General features: G+C 40.0%; 1 protein-coding gene across 2 annotated transcripts in view; it reads right to left on the bottom strand.

Moving 5' to 3' along the window:
- The window catches only part of GALNT18 (polypeptide N-acetylgalactosaminyltransferase 18), a 232,945-nt gene that overhangs the window by 113,371 nt on the left and 102,562 nt on the right, over window positions 1–17,012 (bottom strand). For both annotated transcript variants that reach the window (XM_071456589.1, XM_071456590.1), the window contains exon 4: window positions 5,533–5,699. In XM_071456589.1, coding sequence (XP_071312690.1) covers window positions 5,533–5,699 — 167 coding nt within the window. The remainder of the gene's footprint in view (window positions 1–5,532; window positions 5,700–17,012) is intronic.

Below are 17,012 nucleotides of genomic sequence, written 5' to 3'. Positions count from 1 at the left end.
CTCGCCCCTTTAAAGTGGGAATCAAATTCATTGTCACAAGGACTGACAAGTAAGAGGAGACAACAGTCCACAGCCAGTCCAGGACATCATCTTCATGACCCAGCGTCCTCACAAAAGTCTCACAGTCTATTTACATTAGTAGTTCCTATTTTTTCCCATCAGAATTCTGAACTGCATGGCCAGGACATGGATAAGAAGAACATTATGCTCTAACTTCTGGTGGCAACTGGAACAGATGGCCAGAGGACAAGGGTTTCCCTCGGGTTATTTCCTTCTTCTGTCCTTCCAGATGCATCCACAGAAGCTGGCACACCTCACTGCAGTCCCAGCAGCAGCACACAACATGTAGCAGCAGACATATGCTCAAAGAATTGCGTTCATTAATTCAAGTTGCAGCCCTAAACGTTACTAAAGTAAAATGCACAGTTTATAACAACAGCCAATTTTTTTCTCAAATCCACAACAGGAAGAGATTTCCTGCTCTATACATAAATATATGCTTTTTAGCATTTGATTCTTAACCAGCACTGCACAGCCCTCTTTTCATGTCAATCCCCTGTCAACCCTTCTGAGAGCTTGCTTCTGTAAAGATGTGCAATAATGATTTCAGCAACAAGGTCATTAACTAATGCAGAGAATCAATCCAGGCAGATAAAGTAAAGCCTTCCCCATGCATAAACCACAGCCCAATATTGAATGCAGGTTTGGATAAACCTGGCCTGTTTCCTTGGTTTCAGATGTTTCTGTTTGTCTTGGCACTTTCCCAACATTCAGGTAAGGGAAGAACAAGAATCCAAACAGAGAGAAAGCAAGACCAAAGGTTTTCCCCAGGAGATTGCTACCAACAGGTTTTTCATAGCTGTATGATCTCTAAGTGAGCCATCTTCAAACTAGGCTGTGCTATGAAATCAAGCATGCATCTGAACTGTAGTCTTGAGTTCATCACTGATTGTGTAAAGGAAAAAAAATCACACAATCTTCTATTCCCAAATATCTCTTAAGAATTACCACAGAAATATAACTTTTTAATGAAAAGCTCTGGATACTTTTTGAAAAGTTTCTTCTCAGTCAGTGTTTTGAGGACAGCCTCTCACAGGTGATATGGCTGCACCTGACCCACTTTGTACCAGTCTGTGCTAATTCTCAACACTGCAAGACATAAAATTTACATCCTTTGATATCCAGCATTATTACTGCAGTTCAATAGCTGTATTCATGGAAATCTCAGGACAAAATGAGAATTATTACACTGAACATGTAGGAATATTTAATTCATAAGTAATGCTTCAAGGAAAAGGAAGGAACCTTGCAAAATCTGAGCCTCTACTGCAATATTATTAACTGTAATGTGAAATAAAAATGTCCTAGAGCATGATAATTACTGCCATAGTATGAAATTTTGCAAGGCACGCTCTGGACACACTAATGCACACTGCCTCCCCACGGAGCTGAACTCATCATGGCTAACAACCACCTTTTTTAGAGAGATTTCAAATCATCTGAAAATACCTTCAAGATGTACTTTGTAATGCAGTGGTACTCAAAACCCAAACCAGGGCTCCAGTGGCACAGAAGGTCACCACCCTGTCCCCAGAGGGCAGGATGCCACAAACCAGGGGAAATAAAGCACAAATGCCAGTAGTTTACAGCTCAGGCAATGCTTCTAAATATGTTTCTGAGGTCTAATTAACCACCAGCAGTCATGGGTGTGGTCAATTTTTTTAAGCGTCTTCTCTGAAAATAAAAATAAAATTCTGCTGCTTTTGAAGTAAAAAAAAATATATATATATTGCCAAATTGTAAACTCATATGTACCTTATCTCTGCAAAGCAAACAGCACTACTGAGGAGAATGAGATATATTTTGATCTAACACCTAAAACACCTGAAATCTGTGCAGTTACTTAGTCACCAACATGACTAAGACCCAAATGAGACACAAATAAACAACACTGATACTTTACTTGTTTTAATGAAACTTCTGTTGACATTATACAAGACACATGTAGTTACTGAAATGTGCCTTTTTTATCCTTCAATTAAATTAAATTCTATTACTAATGTACCTATCAGCATATATGAAACAACGCAGAGCAATCTCCATCAGAATTCCACCAGAAAAGAAGGTATGGTGAAATACACACATTAAGCCATGCAAACAGCTTTATTAAATAAAGAATCAAAATTTTAGGACCTACAAAAGCTATTTTCTACTTTGAAATGGCACACATTGGCCTTTTCACAGTTTTCTAACTCCAAACACTTATTTTAAAAAAGAGAAACTTCACAGAGAGATTAATTGAGGTCTCCTGAAGCATAATTGGGAACTTGAAAAACTTTAGGGAAAGCCATAGATAATTTGCTTGACATCCCTTGAAGTACATGAAATAAAATGCTACAGCACATATTGGTCAATACAAATGTACAGACTTTGGTCCTATACTTGAATTAATGGTTTCTGAAATCAGCCTTCTGGAGTTTTTAAAAAACCCATCTAGTTCTTGCACTGCTCTTTTCCAAAATACAGGTCTACAGAAATTTGGGATTCATTAAAACATGCCCATTTGGACTCTGGTCTCACTTTTTCTTTCTATTCACTTTCCACAGTGTGATATTTCCTGCCTGTGAAGCCCATGGCTGTGGCACCACAAAAAGAAATCTTGCATCAAGTTAAGAGAAGCTGCCATCCCTGGCGAATGCTACAGAGTAAAAATACCACTTATAATTAGGATTCTGACAGATCCCTGTGAGAAGCAGAGCTGGAGCCCACTGCAAACACAGACCAAGTGTTTGCCCCCTCAGGTAACATTACAGGGAAACCCAGAGTAACCCACTTATCTTACAAGCAGCAACATTCGCAAGCTAAAGAGCTACTAACAAAAACGCAGAATGACACTAAATATAAAGGATTCATCTCAGCAATGCTAGAAGGGAGGAAAAAATGGAAAACAGAATACTGTAAAAGGAAAAGTAAGTTTTAAAATAAATATTTCAAGATTTAAACTAATAGTAGGAAAGCCCATAAATCATCTTTACAATCTCTCCCATTCCAAACATCCATCAGCTCCAAATATATGCCTATTACCAGGTCTTCAGCATACATTATGGGATAAAGAGGACTGTAGAAATCTAATTTAATACTGCAGGGAAGAGATGCCAGAGAAAGGGTTAGAGGAGTAGCATAAAATCCTGTAGAGGACTGAATTTTTCTGTGAGACTAACTATAGCTCTGCACAGTATGATTTTGTATAAAATGGCATGTAACACTAAGCCAAGGCAGCCAAACCAAAGGTTACCTTCCTCTCAATTTCTGTCTCCCTGCTTGGGGCCAGGAACCCAAGGATTTAAGGCACTGGAGTGTAAGAAAGGCAAGCCTAAATAAAAGGCACAGCAAATCATAAAAATATTATACAGTACAGTAATAACAAAAAAATGCGATTGGACAGGTTTTCCTGAAAGATAAAGTAGTTCCTGTGATTTCTGTTCTATTTCAGGTATGAAATAATGAAAAATAATAATTTGGACAAGTCTGTAGAGCACAGTGCAAAGAGTGTTTGTTAGTGAGCTCATCACAGTGAGGCCAGGCTCTCAGAAACACTGGTACTTACTTCTGACATTGCTCTGCAATCTGCGCACTGCAATAACTGCCAGTAAACCATACAACATCAGAGTCAAACTCTAGAAGACACCTTTTCTCCACCAGACTATTTTTCTCCTTTTATGTCTGCTTTGTGGCCAGTTTATCAATGTCCAGAGACCTCAGGCCCTGCAGCACGGGCAGCTACTCACATTCTTTGAGTTGCCATTTGAAAGGGGCTGGAGTGGATTCACACAATCACAGCCAAGTCCACCAGTCAAAGCTGTGTTTCAATATTGTGTTCTTTCTATCAAATTGCTGGGTGTTGCACGAGGGAAAAGACAAAACTTAGGGCATAGGCCTACACCAAGTTGTTGTATTTTGTGTGTACTTTGAATAGTCAGGATTGCAGTTTTTGTTTCATTCATAGTCAGCAGAAGAGGATATAATGATGTGCATAGCCTATGGTGGGGAACTTACTTGCTTCCCATTAAGTTTCTTCTCTGTACAAATCTGAGACACATTTGTGATCAGCAGCAAGTCACAGGATTAAGCTACAGGGATATAGCCAGATAACAGCAGTTGTGATGGCAAGGATAAGAGAAGACCTTTGTTCAGCTTTTTCCTTCAACAAGATAAGTTCAGATTCTCCTTGTATTTTAGCAGTTCAGAATTAACCCCCCCCAGCACAGCAGAATTTTTCTTTAAGTTCAGCATTCTGTGCTTATTAAAATTTCATCACTAAAGTTCCTAGAAAATAAGACTTGCAAATAGTGCCCAGCATGGCCTCACTGACAAATACCCTGGCAAGCACTGAACCATCAGAGATGGGCAGTGCAATCCTTCACACCATGGACAGCAACATCTGAGTACAGACAGCAGAGAAGCAGCAAGGTAAGTGCTGCAAGTGAGGAGAGGAGAACTGGAAATCTGAAGGAGAAGTCTAAGAAACACAGAAAGGCATTTTATGCACAACAGAGGGTACACATGTGGAATCATACAGTGGAAGTAGAAGTGCAGAAACCATATGAGCTTGAAAAACACTCTGATGCACTAAGAGTAAAACTTGCTAGGTCTAATCTATTGCTACATTCAAAACTCTGCCTACCAGACTGTCAGAATTCAGGACATCCCTCTGGCTGTCTGGGATTGCCAGAACCCCTGCCAGGGGGCTCAGAGACCCTGGCACAGAGCCCAAGACACCTGTGACTTTGATTATGACCCATGGAAAAAATTACCAACCTTATATGAGGATCTGCAAGCCATGAAAGTCTAAGTAGAATAATAGTTTGTCACGGGGTGAAAAATAGATTTTTTGGGGTTTTTAGAATGGGGGTTCAGGGGGCAAAATGGAGGAATCTGGGTGTGTCCAGCCTTTCTCCTTCTTCTTCCTCTTCTTCTTGGCCTTCATCTTCTGCTGTGATGTTGGCACTTTTAGATTGGTTTAGAGAAGAGCTCACTGTCTAACATGGGTGATAGGTATTGGGAAGTAACTGTAAACATTGCATATGTAGTTCTTAGGATAAAAAGATAACACCGCCCTGAGAGCAGTCAGTGTGCCTCTGTCTGACCTGCTGAACGGACCTTGGCAGGTCAGAGAAAGAATTTTATAGATAAGAAACAATAAACAACCTTGAGAATGAGAACTGAAGAGCTCTGACTCCTTCTTTGACCACCTGGCTGGAAAAAGAGACTTTCTAACACATCTTGGGGTCACTGTGAGCAGCAGAAGTCCCCAGACCAGACACCTCCAACATTGCTTCTTTTGTACACACTTTTAAACATACCCCACTTGTGCAGAGTTCAAAACAGCCCAGCAAGAGTATAGGATGAAGAAGGGAGAAAACCCACCCATAAGATCTGAAAGGCCAGAAGGATGAGCAAGAGGCAGAACTCAAGGTTTCTCTCGAATGATGCAGCCTCAGGGCAGGGAGGGGGAAGCAGGAAAGCTCTTACCATTGTTACTGTTGTCATCCACGAGGATGATCTCCTTGAGCAGGTGAGCAGGAGTGCGGTCGATGGCTGAGTGGATGGAGCGCAGGATCACCGAGAGTGCCTCGTTAACAAAAATGAACACAATGCTGACCTCGGGAAGACTCTCAGGAAACGTCAGGTTCCTGCACCTACAGGGAAAGGTTGAAGGAAAGAAAATATGTAAATTTTTGGCAGTCGCAATGCAAACAAAAACTATTTCAGAGAAATCTACTCCCAGTTGTAAGAACACATTAAAAGATACAAAAAGAACATCCTGATACTAAAGCTAAGACAGATGGTGCAGCCAGAAAAAACACATAAAAAAAGTGGAAAACTTATCTGTAAGCACAGTCAAGGGGTTTAATCAAAAAGAGGAATACTCTCATAACATGGTGCATTTTTCTTTCCTTTTACAAAAATAGATATTTCAGCCACATTCCAACTTGATTATGGAAACAGCAGTATGGAAGTGCTGCCCACAACTTTAAAGCTTCTTAGTGTTTTATTGGGGTTTTTTTCACCTCCTTCTTTCCAAAAAGGATTCAAATCTTTCAATTATATGAGTAGAAAGCTCTTTTACCACTTTACCTTTTTCAACTGTGAGCCAAATATTTGCTTTTCAATAAAGCCGGAACTTAATTGAGTAAAAGGAATTAATTATTTTCTGTGAAACTTTTAGTATTTTAATGCAATATCTCTGATTTTTTCTCAGATTTGAAACTACCTACTAGGATGAAATTAGGCACAGGCTGACTCAAGCAGCATTTTTAGACAGACTTTGTAGATGGAAATGATTGATGTTAATGCTTTTGTCTGCCTCCTGATAACACTGAGTGGCTATCCTCTCCAGATGCCAGGGTTCACTACATCCAGGAACCCCTGAAAACTGTGGAAAGCATAACTAACAGCCAATGTTTTGCATACAGAAAGCACGGAGAGATTCAGTATTTTCACATAATGCTTGAATATGACCCCTGAACTAAATCTGTTCTTCAGTTCAAAGAGAAAAGTTCTTTTAGGATTTTGTATTTCAATTTGTGTAGCAAATAAATACAAAGAAGTATCACAAAAGCATTCCTCGTCATGTACTGGATATTGTATAAAAATTAAGTTAAATCAAGATGATCAATTTACTTCTCTGCTTTTAAGGGTTCTGGAAAAAAGTGCATAGGACACATGACATCCAAGCCAACTGAGATAGCACAATATTCAAAATTCAGCTGATCAACCAATTTTCTTAATTCAGTCATTGGTTTGAAAGTGATGGAAATCACATTAAAGAAGCTATTTAATATTTTAGGTCCTTTTCTCTCTGTCACCATACAAAAGAGTTATAAGGACATATAAAACAGAAAATAGAGTCTAGAAAAAGTAGTGACAGTTCAAGTCTTAAAAAGTGTACAGTATATTTTTTAATAACCTGGTTCATACACCTTTTAGAAACAAATATGAAATCTCATTGTTGCAGAGATTCACAGCTTTTTGTTCCATGGCATCAATACCAGAGGGAAATAATTAAAATGGTGTTTGGATTTACTGATTCCCACTTGTGGCTTGATCTTCTGTGGCACAAGAAACCAAAACTTTCTTTCCCAAATCAGTTTGTATTTCAACTGGTGTTTTAATCCTCTATTCATTGGTAAGACAGCTTTCAGCACCAGAATGAAAAGTTTTCTTTAAAGCATCCAGGAGTTGATTTTATGCATAATAAAGCACTACCATAAGAGACAAGGGGAGCTGACTTTTTTTCCAGAAGAAGAGCAAGGCAGCACTGCTTTTCTCTTTTAGCCAGTAGTGCAGGAGTTAAAACCTTCAGCCAGGACGGAGGAAGCATGAGTTCAGTCTTCCCTGGTCTCCCCAGAGAGCCAACTGTTGCAGTGCGATTTCCTGTCTCACCTATCCCAACCCCCTCAGGTGTGCCAACCTTTCCCCCTCCCCCTTTTGCCCTCCTGCCTAAGAGCTGTCCATCAATCTTAATATTCCAGCAGGGCATTGTGTGGTTGGCAGATGCTCCTCAGGTCGGGGCTCATTGGCCTGTCCAAGTGTCTGTATCCCAGGAGCCTTCCCCTCCTCACACCTGGTTGGCCCCCACCTGTCCCCTCCCCTCCCCCTGTCCCCGGGGCTTAAAAGGACAAGAGACCATGCGGCTGTATCTGTTGGTGAGCTGTTACCACATTCAGAGGTCTACCATGCTGCAATAAAACTCTGGATTAAGTCTCTACAACAGAACCCACTTCTTTTCACTGCCGCTTGAACCTTTTCCACCAAAGGTAAACAGTTCCTACTTTGCCTGGATTTGTTCCAAGTGCCCAGCTGCAGCATCCAGCCAGCCAAAGGTATCTCTGGGGTGAAAAACGCCACAGCTGCAGCCTTTGGTCCAGCAGCAAGGGCCAGAAGAAGCCAGGCACCCCACATCCGGAAACATCTCGGTCTAATATTCAATAGCCAACCACTAGCCAGCTTGGTATGATTATTTTCAGTCCCCCTTTTTAGGGTTATTTCACTTTCTGTGGAGCAATTAAACTAAGCTGGAATGATACCAAGTCTCTATAACCTTATGTTTAGAGTAAATCCCTTGGAGGAAGAACCTGCAGCACATTTATGCATTTTAAACCCTAAACTCCACTCTTCATGGCTATGTCAAATCTAAATTATAGTGCCACAAAAATTCTTGTGATCACTTTTTTCTTTCTTTGCCAAGATAATATTTATTATTTCCTTTTTACTAGTGACAATTTGGCAAAGAAACAAAGTCATTTTCACAGAGTCTTCAAGTCAGGTGTCAGGGCAATTTTCTATGATGCCACACAATCACAGGATGGATGGGGTTGGAATGGGCCTCGGGAAGGCATTCTGTCCAAGCCCCTCCTTCAGCAGAGTCCCTAGAGCCAGCTGCCCAGGAACAGCATCTTCCTGCAACAGCCTATTCAGACAGGGTTGGGATGCCTCCAATGAGGGAGACACTACAACCTGTGCTGCAGCTTGTGCCCTTTGCCTCTGGTCCTGCCTCTGGGCAGCACTGAGAGGAGCCTGGCTCTGCCCTCTTTGCAGCCTCCCTTCAGATATTTACCTTAATTACATCCCCTCTAAGCTTCCTCTTTTTTAGGCTAAACAGTGTCAATGTTACAGACACACACTGGGGTAATCACATATCCTCTGAACAGAGAGAGACATAGCTGTCCAAGGATTCTCCTGGGAAGCTGTGAGAAAGCTCAGAGAAAGAATTAAAAACCAATTATTATCTCCATTTCTGTAACTGTTTGTCACTGTCATATTTTCTGAAACATTCCCTTTGCCCAGGATTCTTTTCCTGAGAAGCTGAGAAGCCTCCGAGAGAAATAAAAACAATAATTATTTAATTGCTTCTCTTCATTTTGTTGTTCTGGAATATGCCTTAGACATTGTTCACCAACTGGTCATTGTTTGATTGGTTTCATGTGAATTGTTTTAACTTAATCACCAATCACCATCAGCTGTGTTGGACTCTCTGAGTCAGTCACGAGATTTTATTATTCATTCTTGTTAACCCTTCTGTCCATATCCTCCTCTTTCTTTAGTACAGTTTTAGTATAGTATTCTTTAATATAATATAATATAATAAAATATTAAATCAGCCTTCTGAGAACATAGAGTCAAATTCTCATCTCTTCCCTCATCCTGAAAACCTCACAAACACCACAACTGTTGTTTATAGATATGGTTCTCCAGAGTATGCTATTCATAGTTCACCAATAGTGTGAGAGAAGATTCCTAAAGGCCAATCAGGTCTTAGGTCCACCGCTGTTTCTATAAGAACTGTAGATTTCTATTAATAAAGTGCCTTTTCATGCCTCCTGATGATGGAGTTTCTGTATCACCTTTGGCTGTCCCCAATACCCCTTTGGTGATAACACACCAGTTTAACATCTTAAGGAGAAAAGATAGTTTCCACACCTGCCTCCTGTACCCTAGAGTGAGTATTTTAATCTCTGAAACTGTTCCTTAAAAAAAGATCACCTTCAGTGATGAACAAGCTCTGAAAGTCCTGCTTAAAACAATCTCTGAAAGCCCTGCCCAGATGACTGAGTAGTTGAAATAGCCATAAATTTACTTGGGCTGAGCACTGTCAAACCTGAGGCAAATCTTCGACAAATGTGAGTTTTAGGGACCATCAGGTTTAACTGACATTTCACAGAAGGATTTCCAATGTGCATATTTCATGCTCAAAGTGGCTGGGAGACCTCGTTCCTTATAATCACATAATAATTCTTAAATACTAACACTCAAAGTTTTCCAAAAGATGCTAAAATTATTACATATCTAGGTCTTTGAAGAATAGACCTGTTCATGCCAAATGGTGTGTACGCATCCAAATTTTGAAAATTTGTTTTTTTTCAAATAGACTATGAACTAGTTAACAGGTTTAAAGCTACTAAAATAATCTTCAGTATTATCCTTTAAAGAACCTACAATACTTGTTATTTTAGTGATGTGCTCGCAGCCAAAATGAACAAATATAAAATGGTCCAGCAAACAAATCTACAGCCAATGTATCTTTTAGCTGTCTACCTTTGGCATGGTAATATTTGTTATCTTCAGCCATAACAATGCACAAAGAAGATAAAATGATACTCTAGCAAAAAGTGAAACTTTATCTGGTAAGATATGGTACCTGTTAAATAATTAAGAAAAACTGAGGGATTTCTGAAAATACTTTGAATGGCTATAAAAGTATATTGAAAATAGTTGAAAGAAGTTACTTCCTTAAATATTGGTGGTTTTTTCTCCCCTGTCAATTAAGCTGAGCTTGAGATAAATGTAAAATATAATATTGCAAAAACTAGTGACAAATTATATTCCAAAAAGGTTCTTGATGACAAAACACCCCTTAATACACTGCTTCCCTGCCATAAATCCATGCATAAACTAACATGCTCAAACAAAATTTCTGCTTCTGATGAGTCTTCCATCCATTTAAAAGAAACTATTTATATTGATTTTCCCACCTGCATTCATTTACATCTTACATATTTGCAATTTTTTATCACTCTGGACAAAATTTTTAATTGCTGGCAACTTGTACAGACAAGAGCAATGCTTTCAATCCTGTGGATGCAATTTGATTCCCTTTTTGTACCACCATGTCTTAAAAGATAACTACAGATGACTTGAGAGAATAGAATTAGACTCCTGTTTTATCTAATTTCTTTAGTCTTTTCAAGAAGACTAATTTTCAAGGAGGATAGATCCCTGAACTGAGTTCATGTTTTCTTTTTTTTTTTCCCCATTCAGACACATTTATTATCTTTACTTCCAGCTCAAATTCACTTTTTGTTTCCGTTTGTCTGTACTTTAAAAAAAAAACCACCTTTTCCTCTCTACATAATTTTTCATATCAGCTGATGATGCTAAAAATTACCTACTTTTTTTTTCTTTTAATTTAAACAAATCGGAATTAACTCAGCCCCAGATCCCGCACAGAATGTAAAGCAATACACACAGAATGTGTATTTTCACAAGTATGCCAAGTTCCATTAGGAATAAAATTCCACAGTGATAGGAAAGAATAAAAAAAAACCAAAACCTACAGAGAGAGAGAGGGAGAGAGAGGAGAGGAGGTGTGTATAAAATATGCTGAAGGGGGTTTAGAGGAGAGGGAAGTCTATGGATGCCAATCCTCGCTCCACAGAGCTCAGAGAAGGGAGCGGTTGAGCGGCAACCACAAGGTGCGGCCTGGCCTGGCCTGGCCCGGCCCGGCCCGGCCCGGCCCTGCCCCTCACACGGGGAGGCTCCTCCCGAACTCCCAACCCACGAGGCACACAGCGTGTTCCAGTGAATTGCAAAAACAGATTCCAAAGGGCACTTACAGCTGCAAGAGTGAGTATCGCTTCAACAAAGCTAAAAATTACCGCCAGCAACCCACTCCGCTCAGTTACACTGGGCTAATGGCGCTAAAGCAGCAGTTGCCATGGTTACCAGGGATTTAGAGAAAGTCCTGGTGTTCTATTTCAAGCACAGCTCTGGTAAATGGAGAGCAGCATATATTATGAAGCTTCTTTCAAATATTTGCCCACAAGACAACTCTTATTCCTCTATGCATTGTGATAATTCAATTTAGCCAGTCATTAGCCATTAAAATTAGTTTAGCCTAACTATGCTTTAAAGCAGCAAACCAAAATTTATTTCCTGTATTAATAACTTATCTCTGAGACTGTCTACAAATATGTACATAATTATGAACTCAAATTATTTTCTGCAAGCTTTGAAAAACTTTAACCAAGAGTATCAGATCAAACAATAGTAAAACCCCATGTTTTTGTTTAGAAAAGAAATTGTAGCATATATTCCACTTTTTTTTTGGTTTTGATGGTTTTGGGTTTTTTTGGGGGGGGGCGTTTATTTTTGGTTGTTTTTTGTTTAATACAAGATGCAATCAAGATGTTACTAAAAATGTCTGGGGTTAAAGTGTTGTTTTAGGAACAACACTTTAAGAAACAAGTATATGGGAGCAAGTTTTAGTTCCAACAAGGTAAGAATTTCTCAGAAGCGCAAGCAGAAACAGAATTGTACTTTCTTTAAGCACTGGTAACATTTTGTCCACAGCCAAAATGGCCAACAGAAGTTCAAAATACATGGGGGTAAAACAAAACAAAACATTCTGGCATAAATGAAATAAGTAGCAGCAAAACTCTGGCAAAAGAACTGAGTATTGTAATGTCAGCAATGAAGAGAGATGGAAGACTGATTTGGTGATCAGAATCTGAGTTATTGTGGGATTCAAACATTTATATACTATTTTAGGAGGGCTAGTAGTGTTTTACTACAATGATTGGGTTAATAATCACCTAAACAAACTTATACATTTTAAACATCTCTTGCTTGCAGAAGTCTGATGTGATTTCCTTTTTCCGGTAAACCTGTCTGATTTAATCTTCTTGCAATCCTCAAAGCTCTGTTTGCTATTGCCAAGGCATCCTGTTATCAAATCTCTTATGTTAACTACATCCAAAGTCCATCATCTGTCTTGTTTCCCCCAACACCACAACACTGTAAGAACTCCTGCACAACTATCTTGGTATTTATGTTTAAAATTTCATTGTGTGGCCATACTTCATTTTTCCTTTTGCTATGATCAGTATTTTAAGTGCTAACTGAGCTATGCTAACCAGGTTGGCATTGAACAGCATATAATAAGGTCTTTTTTTCCCTGTACAAGGGTACATCATCATTAACTTGGGCTATTAGAGCAGCCTGAAGACAGCAGCAGATTTGATATCACTGCCAGTGATATTAAACACTTGTAGAGCAGCCATCTGAGGTACATCTCAACAGGAAAACCAAGGCTGAGCTCAGAATCCCAGAGGGTGGCTGCTCAGGCAGTACACATTGCTGCTGGGAACCAATCTCATGGCAAAGGTGAGATGAGAAAAAGAAGAATCAGAGGTAGAGAGATAAGTAAAGGGAGCATCAAATAGGACAGCATGAAAGATTAGGTATTTAACAAGAATGCTGAATACTTTGGAAATTTTAGAACTTCTGTCCAAAACAATACATTATATGTATTGTATGTACTTTGTGCTTTTTTTAAATGGCTCCTTCAAAACATCAAAACCAACAAGCAATATTAATGTTCTCTTTTACCACTAGCAACAAAAGAACTTGGTCAGAAATTAACAAGGAGCCATATCCATCACTAACATAAACCCAGCAGAACAGAACTGTTTCACAGGGACATGTGGGGGCAAAGGTTTATGGAATGCAAGTCTGGAGAAGCTGGCTTTTGGGGAGAAATACAAATGCCCAGCCTGAACCTCACTATTTGAAATTACTGATTTTTCTTATATCAATTTTAATAAAGGAAAAAAAATATAGAAGTCTGATGCATGCTACATCCAGGATTGTGTTTGCCACCATAAGACTGATGGACATTTTGGACAAGTGAACATACATAAAAAAAATTTTTCCCAAACCACATCACTGTCCTCAACTAGCCAATGCTTGATTTTTCTTCCTTGTAGTCCTATCTGCATTCAGGGGATCTCTTGCCTGCTCTGTTTGTGCCCACTTTATCACAAACCTAGTTTTGCTGTCTTCAAGGCTTCTACCGCTGTCCCTTGCCAAACTGAGCCTCTAAATAATCAGCTTAGGAGCAGTGAATTGTTTGAAAGAAGTGCTTACAAAATAGCCAAAGCCCTTCTCTGCACAGGAAACAGGACCTCTCCTCTGCACTTTTCCAGATGACAAACTTTCAGCCAGGAAAAGGGCAAACCTGCTGCAAGCCACATACTATACCATGCTATTTGACAATCTCCAAAGAATTCAAACATCTGAGCTATAAATGCTTCTTTTGCCTCCCACCCTTCCTGCCTTTGCTTCTTTCTTTTGCTTTGCTTTCTTCCAGTCAGTTACACGGACTGAAAAGGTTGCTTTGCATTTACTGGCCAGGTTTCTCTGTATCAGACAGTCTATGCAGGAGGCAGACCCTTGGAAACAGCTCCTCTGCTGGGATCCTGCTGCAAACCTTCTTTCCTGCTATGCCTCCCTCGCTCATCACTTAATCAAAGAAGAATATTACCTCCCTCTCCCGTGTGTGCTTCAGCACAATGGATCAGGCAACAAAAATTTACAAGCCAACAAAGTAGAATCTTAAGTGCACCCACTCGAAAGGAGCTTGGGAGACAGTTTCAGGACCCCTAAATAACCTAAATTGTTATGATGAATTTGTGCATGAGCTTGTTTCATTCACATTTCACTCAAAACAAGCTTTGTGGGTACTGTCTGCCCTACTAAAAGTAATGAGCACAACAGAATTATAACTAACACAGAACTATTATCCTCTGCTCCTGCATGCAGCAAGGGCAACACTACCTTCCTAAGTGCTTCCAAGCTCATTAGAGCTATTTGTCAGTCTGTGATGTAGATAAGGCCAACAGATGCACAGAATGTGGGGAACAGCACAGCACCCAGCTTCAGCAGCACAAAATTAGTCCTGGCAGAGACAGTACTCCACAATAAACCCTGCACTGTCTACTGAGTATTGCAAAAACAGCCCACTTCACAGTGCAATGATTACTTCAGGAGGCTAAAGTATCCAGGGCATCTCTTATTTGCTTCAAAGAGATTATTTTGGACTGTGCTGGGGACACCCTGTGCTAGCACATATACTCACAGTGAAAAGGAACCAAATTCAGAATGGGACAGGAGGCTCATGGCTGTACAGAGGGTCAGAAACCACTCTGCAGGACCTAAAGCATGAGAAGGTCCTTCTGAAAGGTGTGACAACTGCCACAGCTGGACCCAGCTGTGCTCTGCTGGATGTTTCCAACCAATGTGATAATCTTTTTCTAGAGAGGCCAGAGTTCAGAGTCTTGGGCAGAGTGCACTGCCCAACTGCTAAATGTGTTCTACTGCCTCTTCATGCCACCCACACTGAAGGACTGGACAAGGCTGGATTTTTGCCCTCTCTTCCATCCGTGTTGCAGCTCCACAATCTCTAATTGTCCTCTTCTTCTGTCATGGCATTTAATGCTGACAATCTCAACCCTAGAAAATGCTGCATGTTATAATTTGGTGTTATTACACACGTGGAATGGCCTTTCTCTCTGCAGAACCTTGTAAAGACATGCTCAGTTCCCCTGCTAAGATATGTAGATGTGAATTCTCAGAGCACTGCAGGCAGAAAGGTCAAAGCTGAGTCATACCAGGATGATATAAAGGAGTAATATCACAATTTTGGCAGATCACTTAATTCTCCTGCTCTCATCTGGGGCTAACAATGTGTGAATTTCCTTAGGTTTCAGTTCCAAATATTGTTGTCCTCCCAAATTCTTGTACTCCATACGACAGGTTCTGAATACAGATGACAGACCACCATTGAGCCCAGACAGAACTATGTGAGTTCTGCTCCTTTATCTACCTGTCACAAGCCTTTGCTGGGATGCCACTGCCATGCTGACTCTTGCAGAATCACTGCTAAATCCAGGTTAATGAGCTTGGTTAGACCTTGGCTAACTGTGCCCAGGTACTGTGGTTGTATCTGTGCTCTCATGCATTTCTAGTCAGAATAGAAATACCACAACTGACTGAGTTCCAGCAAAGGTGACTAACTTGGGCTCCATGTCACTTGCTGCAGGCTCTCTTCACACCACACTGTCCTTGGCTTTTAGGCTGTGCTGCTTGAGCCCAGTACCTGCCCAAGGATAATTTAAATACAGTTATACAGATGTGGGAAGTGACTTCTGCACTTGGCTTAAAAACCAGGTGCTAAAAATCCCGAAAATTGATTATTACACTGGGAACATACTTTCACAGGGTAGACTTTTTTCCCCCACAACATTCATGCATGTGCTCTCACACAAATGAGAATTTGCTTGTTAGGAGCAGGAATTCTTTTTTCAACCTGTAGCTCTGCACTCCACGGGGTGCTGTAGCTACAGCAAACAGTTTGCACACTGCCTGACAACACAGTTCATTTTCCTCAGGGTCAGAACTTACTACATCCCAGTGTCTGAGTCTCTGCCTGCTCCCCAGCCTAAAGGGTGCGGGGAACCTGCCTGAGCTACCATTACTAAGCCATTATTTTGTATGTATGTGTCCCTAAACATACTGTGATGTCTGTCATGTTTCTGGGAGATAGTCAGCAAAGGATCAAACCTTGCACAGGAATTAGGATCAAGATTCATTTCTAACTAGAGTTTCTTTTAAAATCCTGACCTTAATTTATTTTCAGCTACAGTAACATTCATTTTCTCTATATTTTAAATTTCTAAAACACAGCATTATAAAAAATTGATATTTAAATCATTCAGAAGAGTAATTTCAAAAGAGCTATAAGAACAGAAACATTTCTATCACTGATGTCTAGTTAAAAAGATTTCTTTTTCCTTCAGATCAGTCTACAATTAAAAAACAAAAAAGAGACTGTCCCTAGAGGCATTGCTAAACTGATTCAACCAAAACACAAATACAATTGCATGGACTTTGATTTCTTCAAAGTCAGTATTACAGCAAATCTGCAACAAAAATGTTTCTACAATGCAATATATAATGAAATATAGCATAGATACTGCTAAAGTGCTGCCTGGAATGGTGTTCATATATTTTTGCTATCATCAACTTAATGTGCAGCAAAATGCACTCCTGCTTTAGTTATTAAAATATTTGGTTAGAATAAGTGCATACGATCACGTTTGATTCACCAAGTACCCAGCACATTTATTTTAATGATTTCTTTTTTTAATGAGCTGCAAAAAAGCAGTCTTCCCTCCACCTGCTTCTCCATCTCCAGAGCTGCTGTTTGTTCAAAGCATCAGATATATCACCAACGCTTCAAAAAGTTTGAGCACTAACTGTCTCTGCTGCACAAACTGGCCCCAGATGCACTGAAGGGAAGGCTGTTCCCTCCCCTGCTCCCATCCAACTCCCCAAGCCATTGTGGAATAACCCTGGCTGTGTTCACCCTGCCTGGCAGGCACGATTGCCAG

The sequence above is a fragment of the Agelaius tricolor genome, unplaced genomic scaffold, assembly GCF_023055355.1.
Source record: "Agelaius tricolor isolate 1412-34295 unplaced genomic scaffold, bAgeTri1.0.p SCAF_62, whole genome shotgun sequence".
Lineage (NCBI taxonomy): Eukaryota > Metazoa > Chordata > Aves > Passeriformes > Icteridae > Agelaius > Agelaius tricolor.
This window is presented reverse-complemented; position numbering and strand designations above follow the sequence as displayed.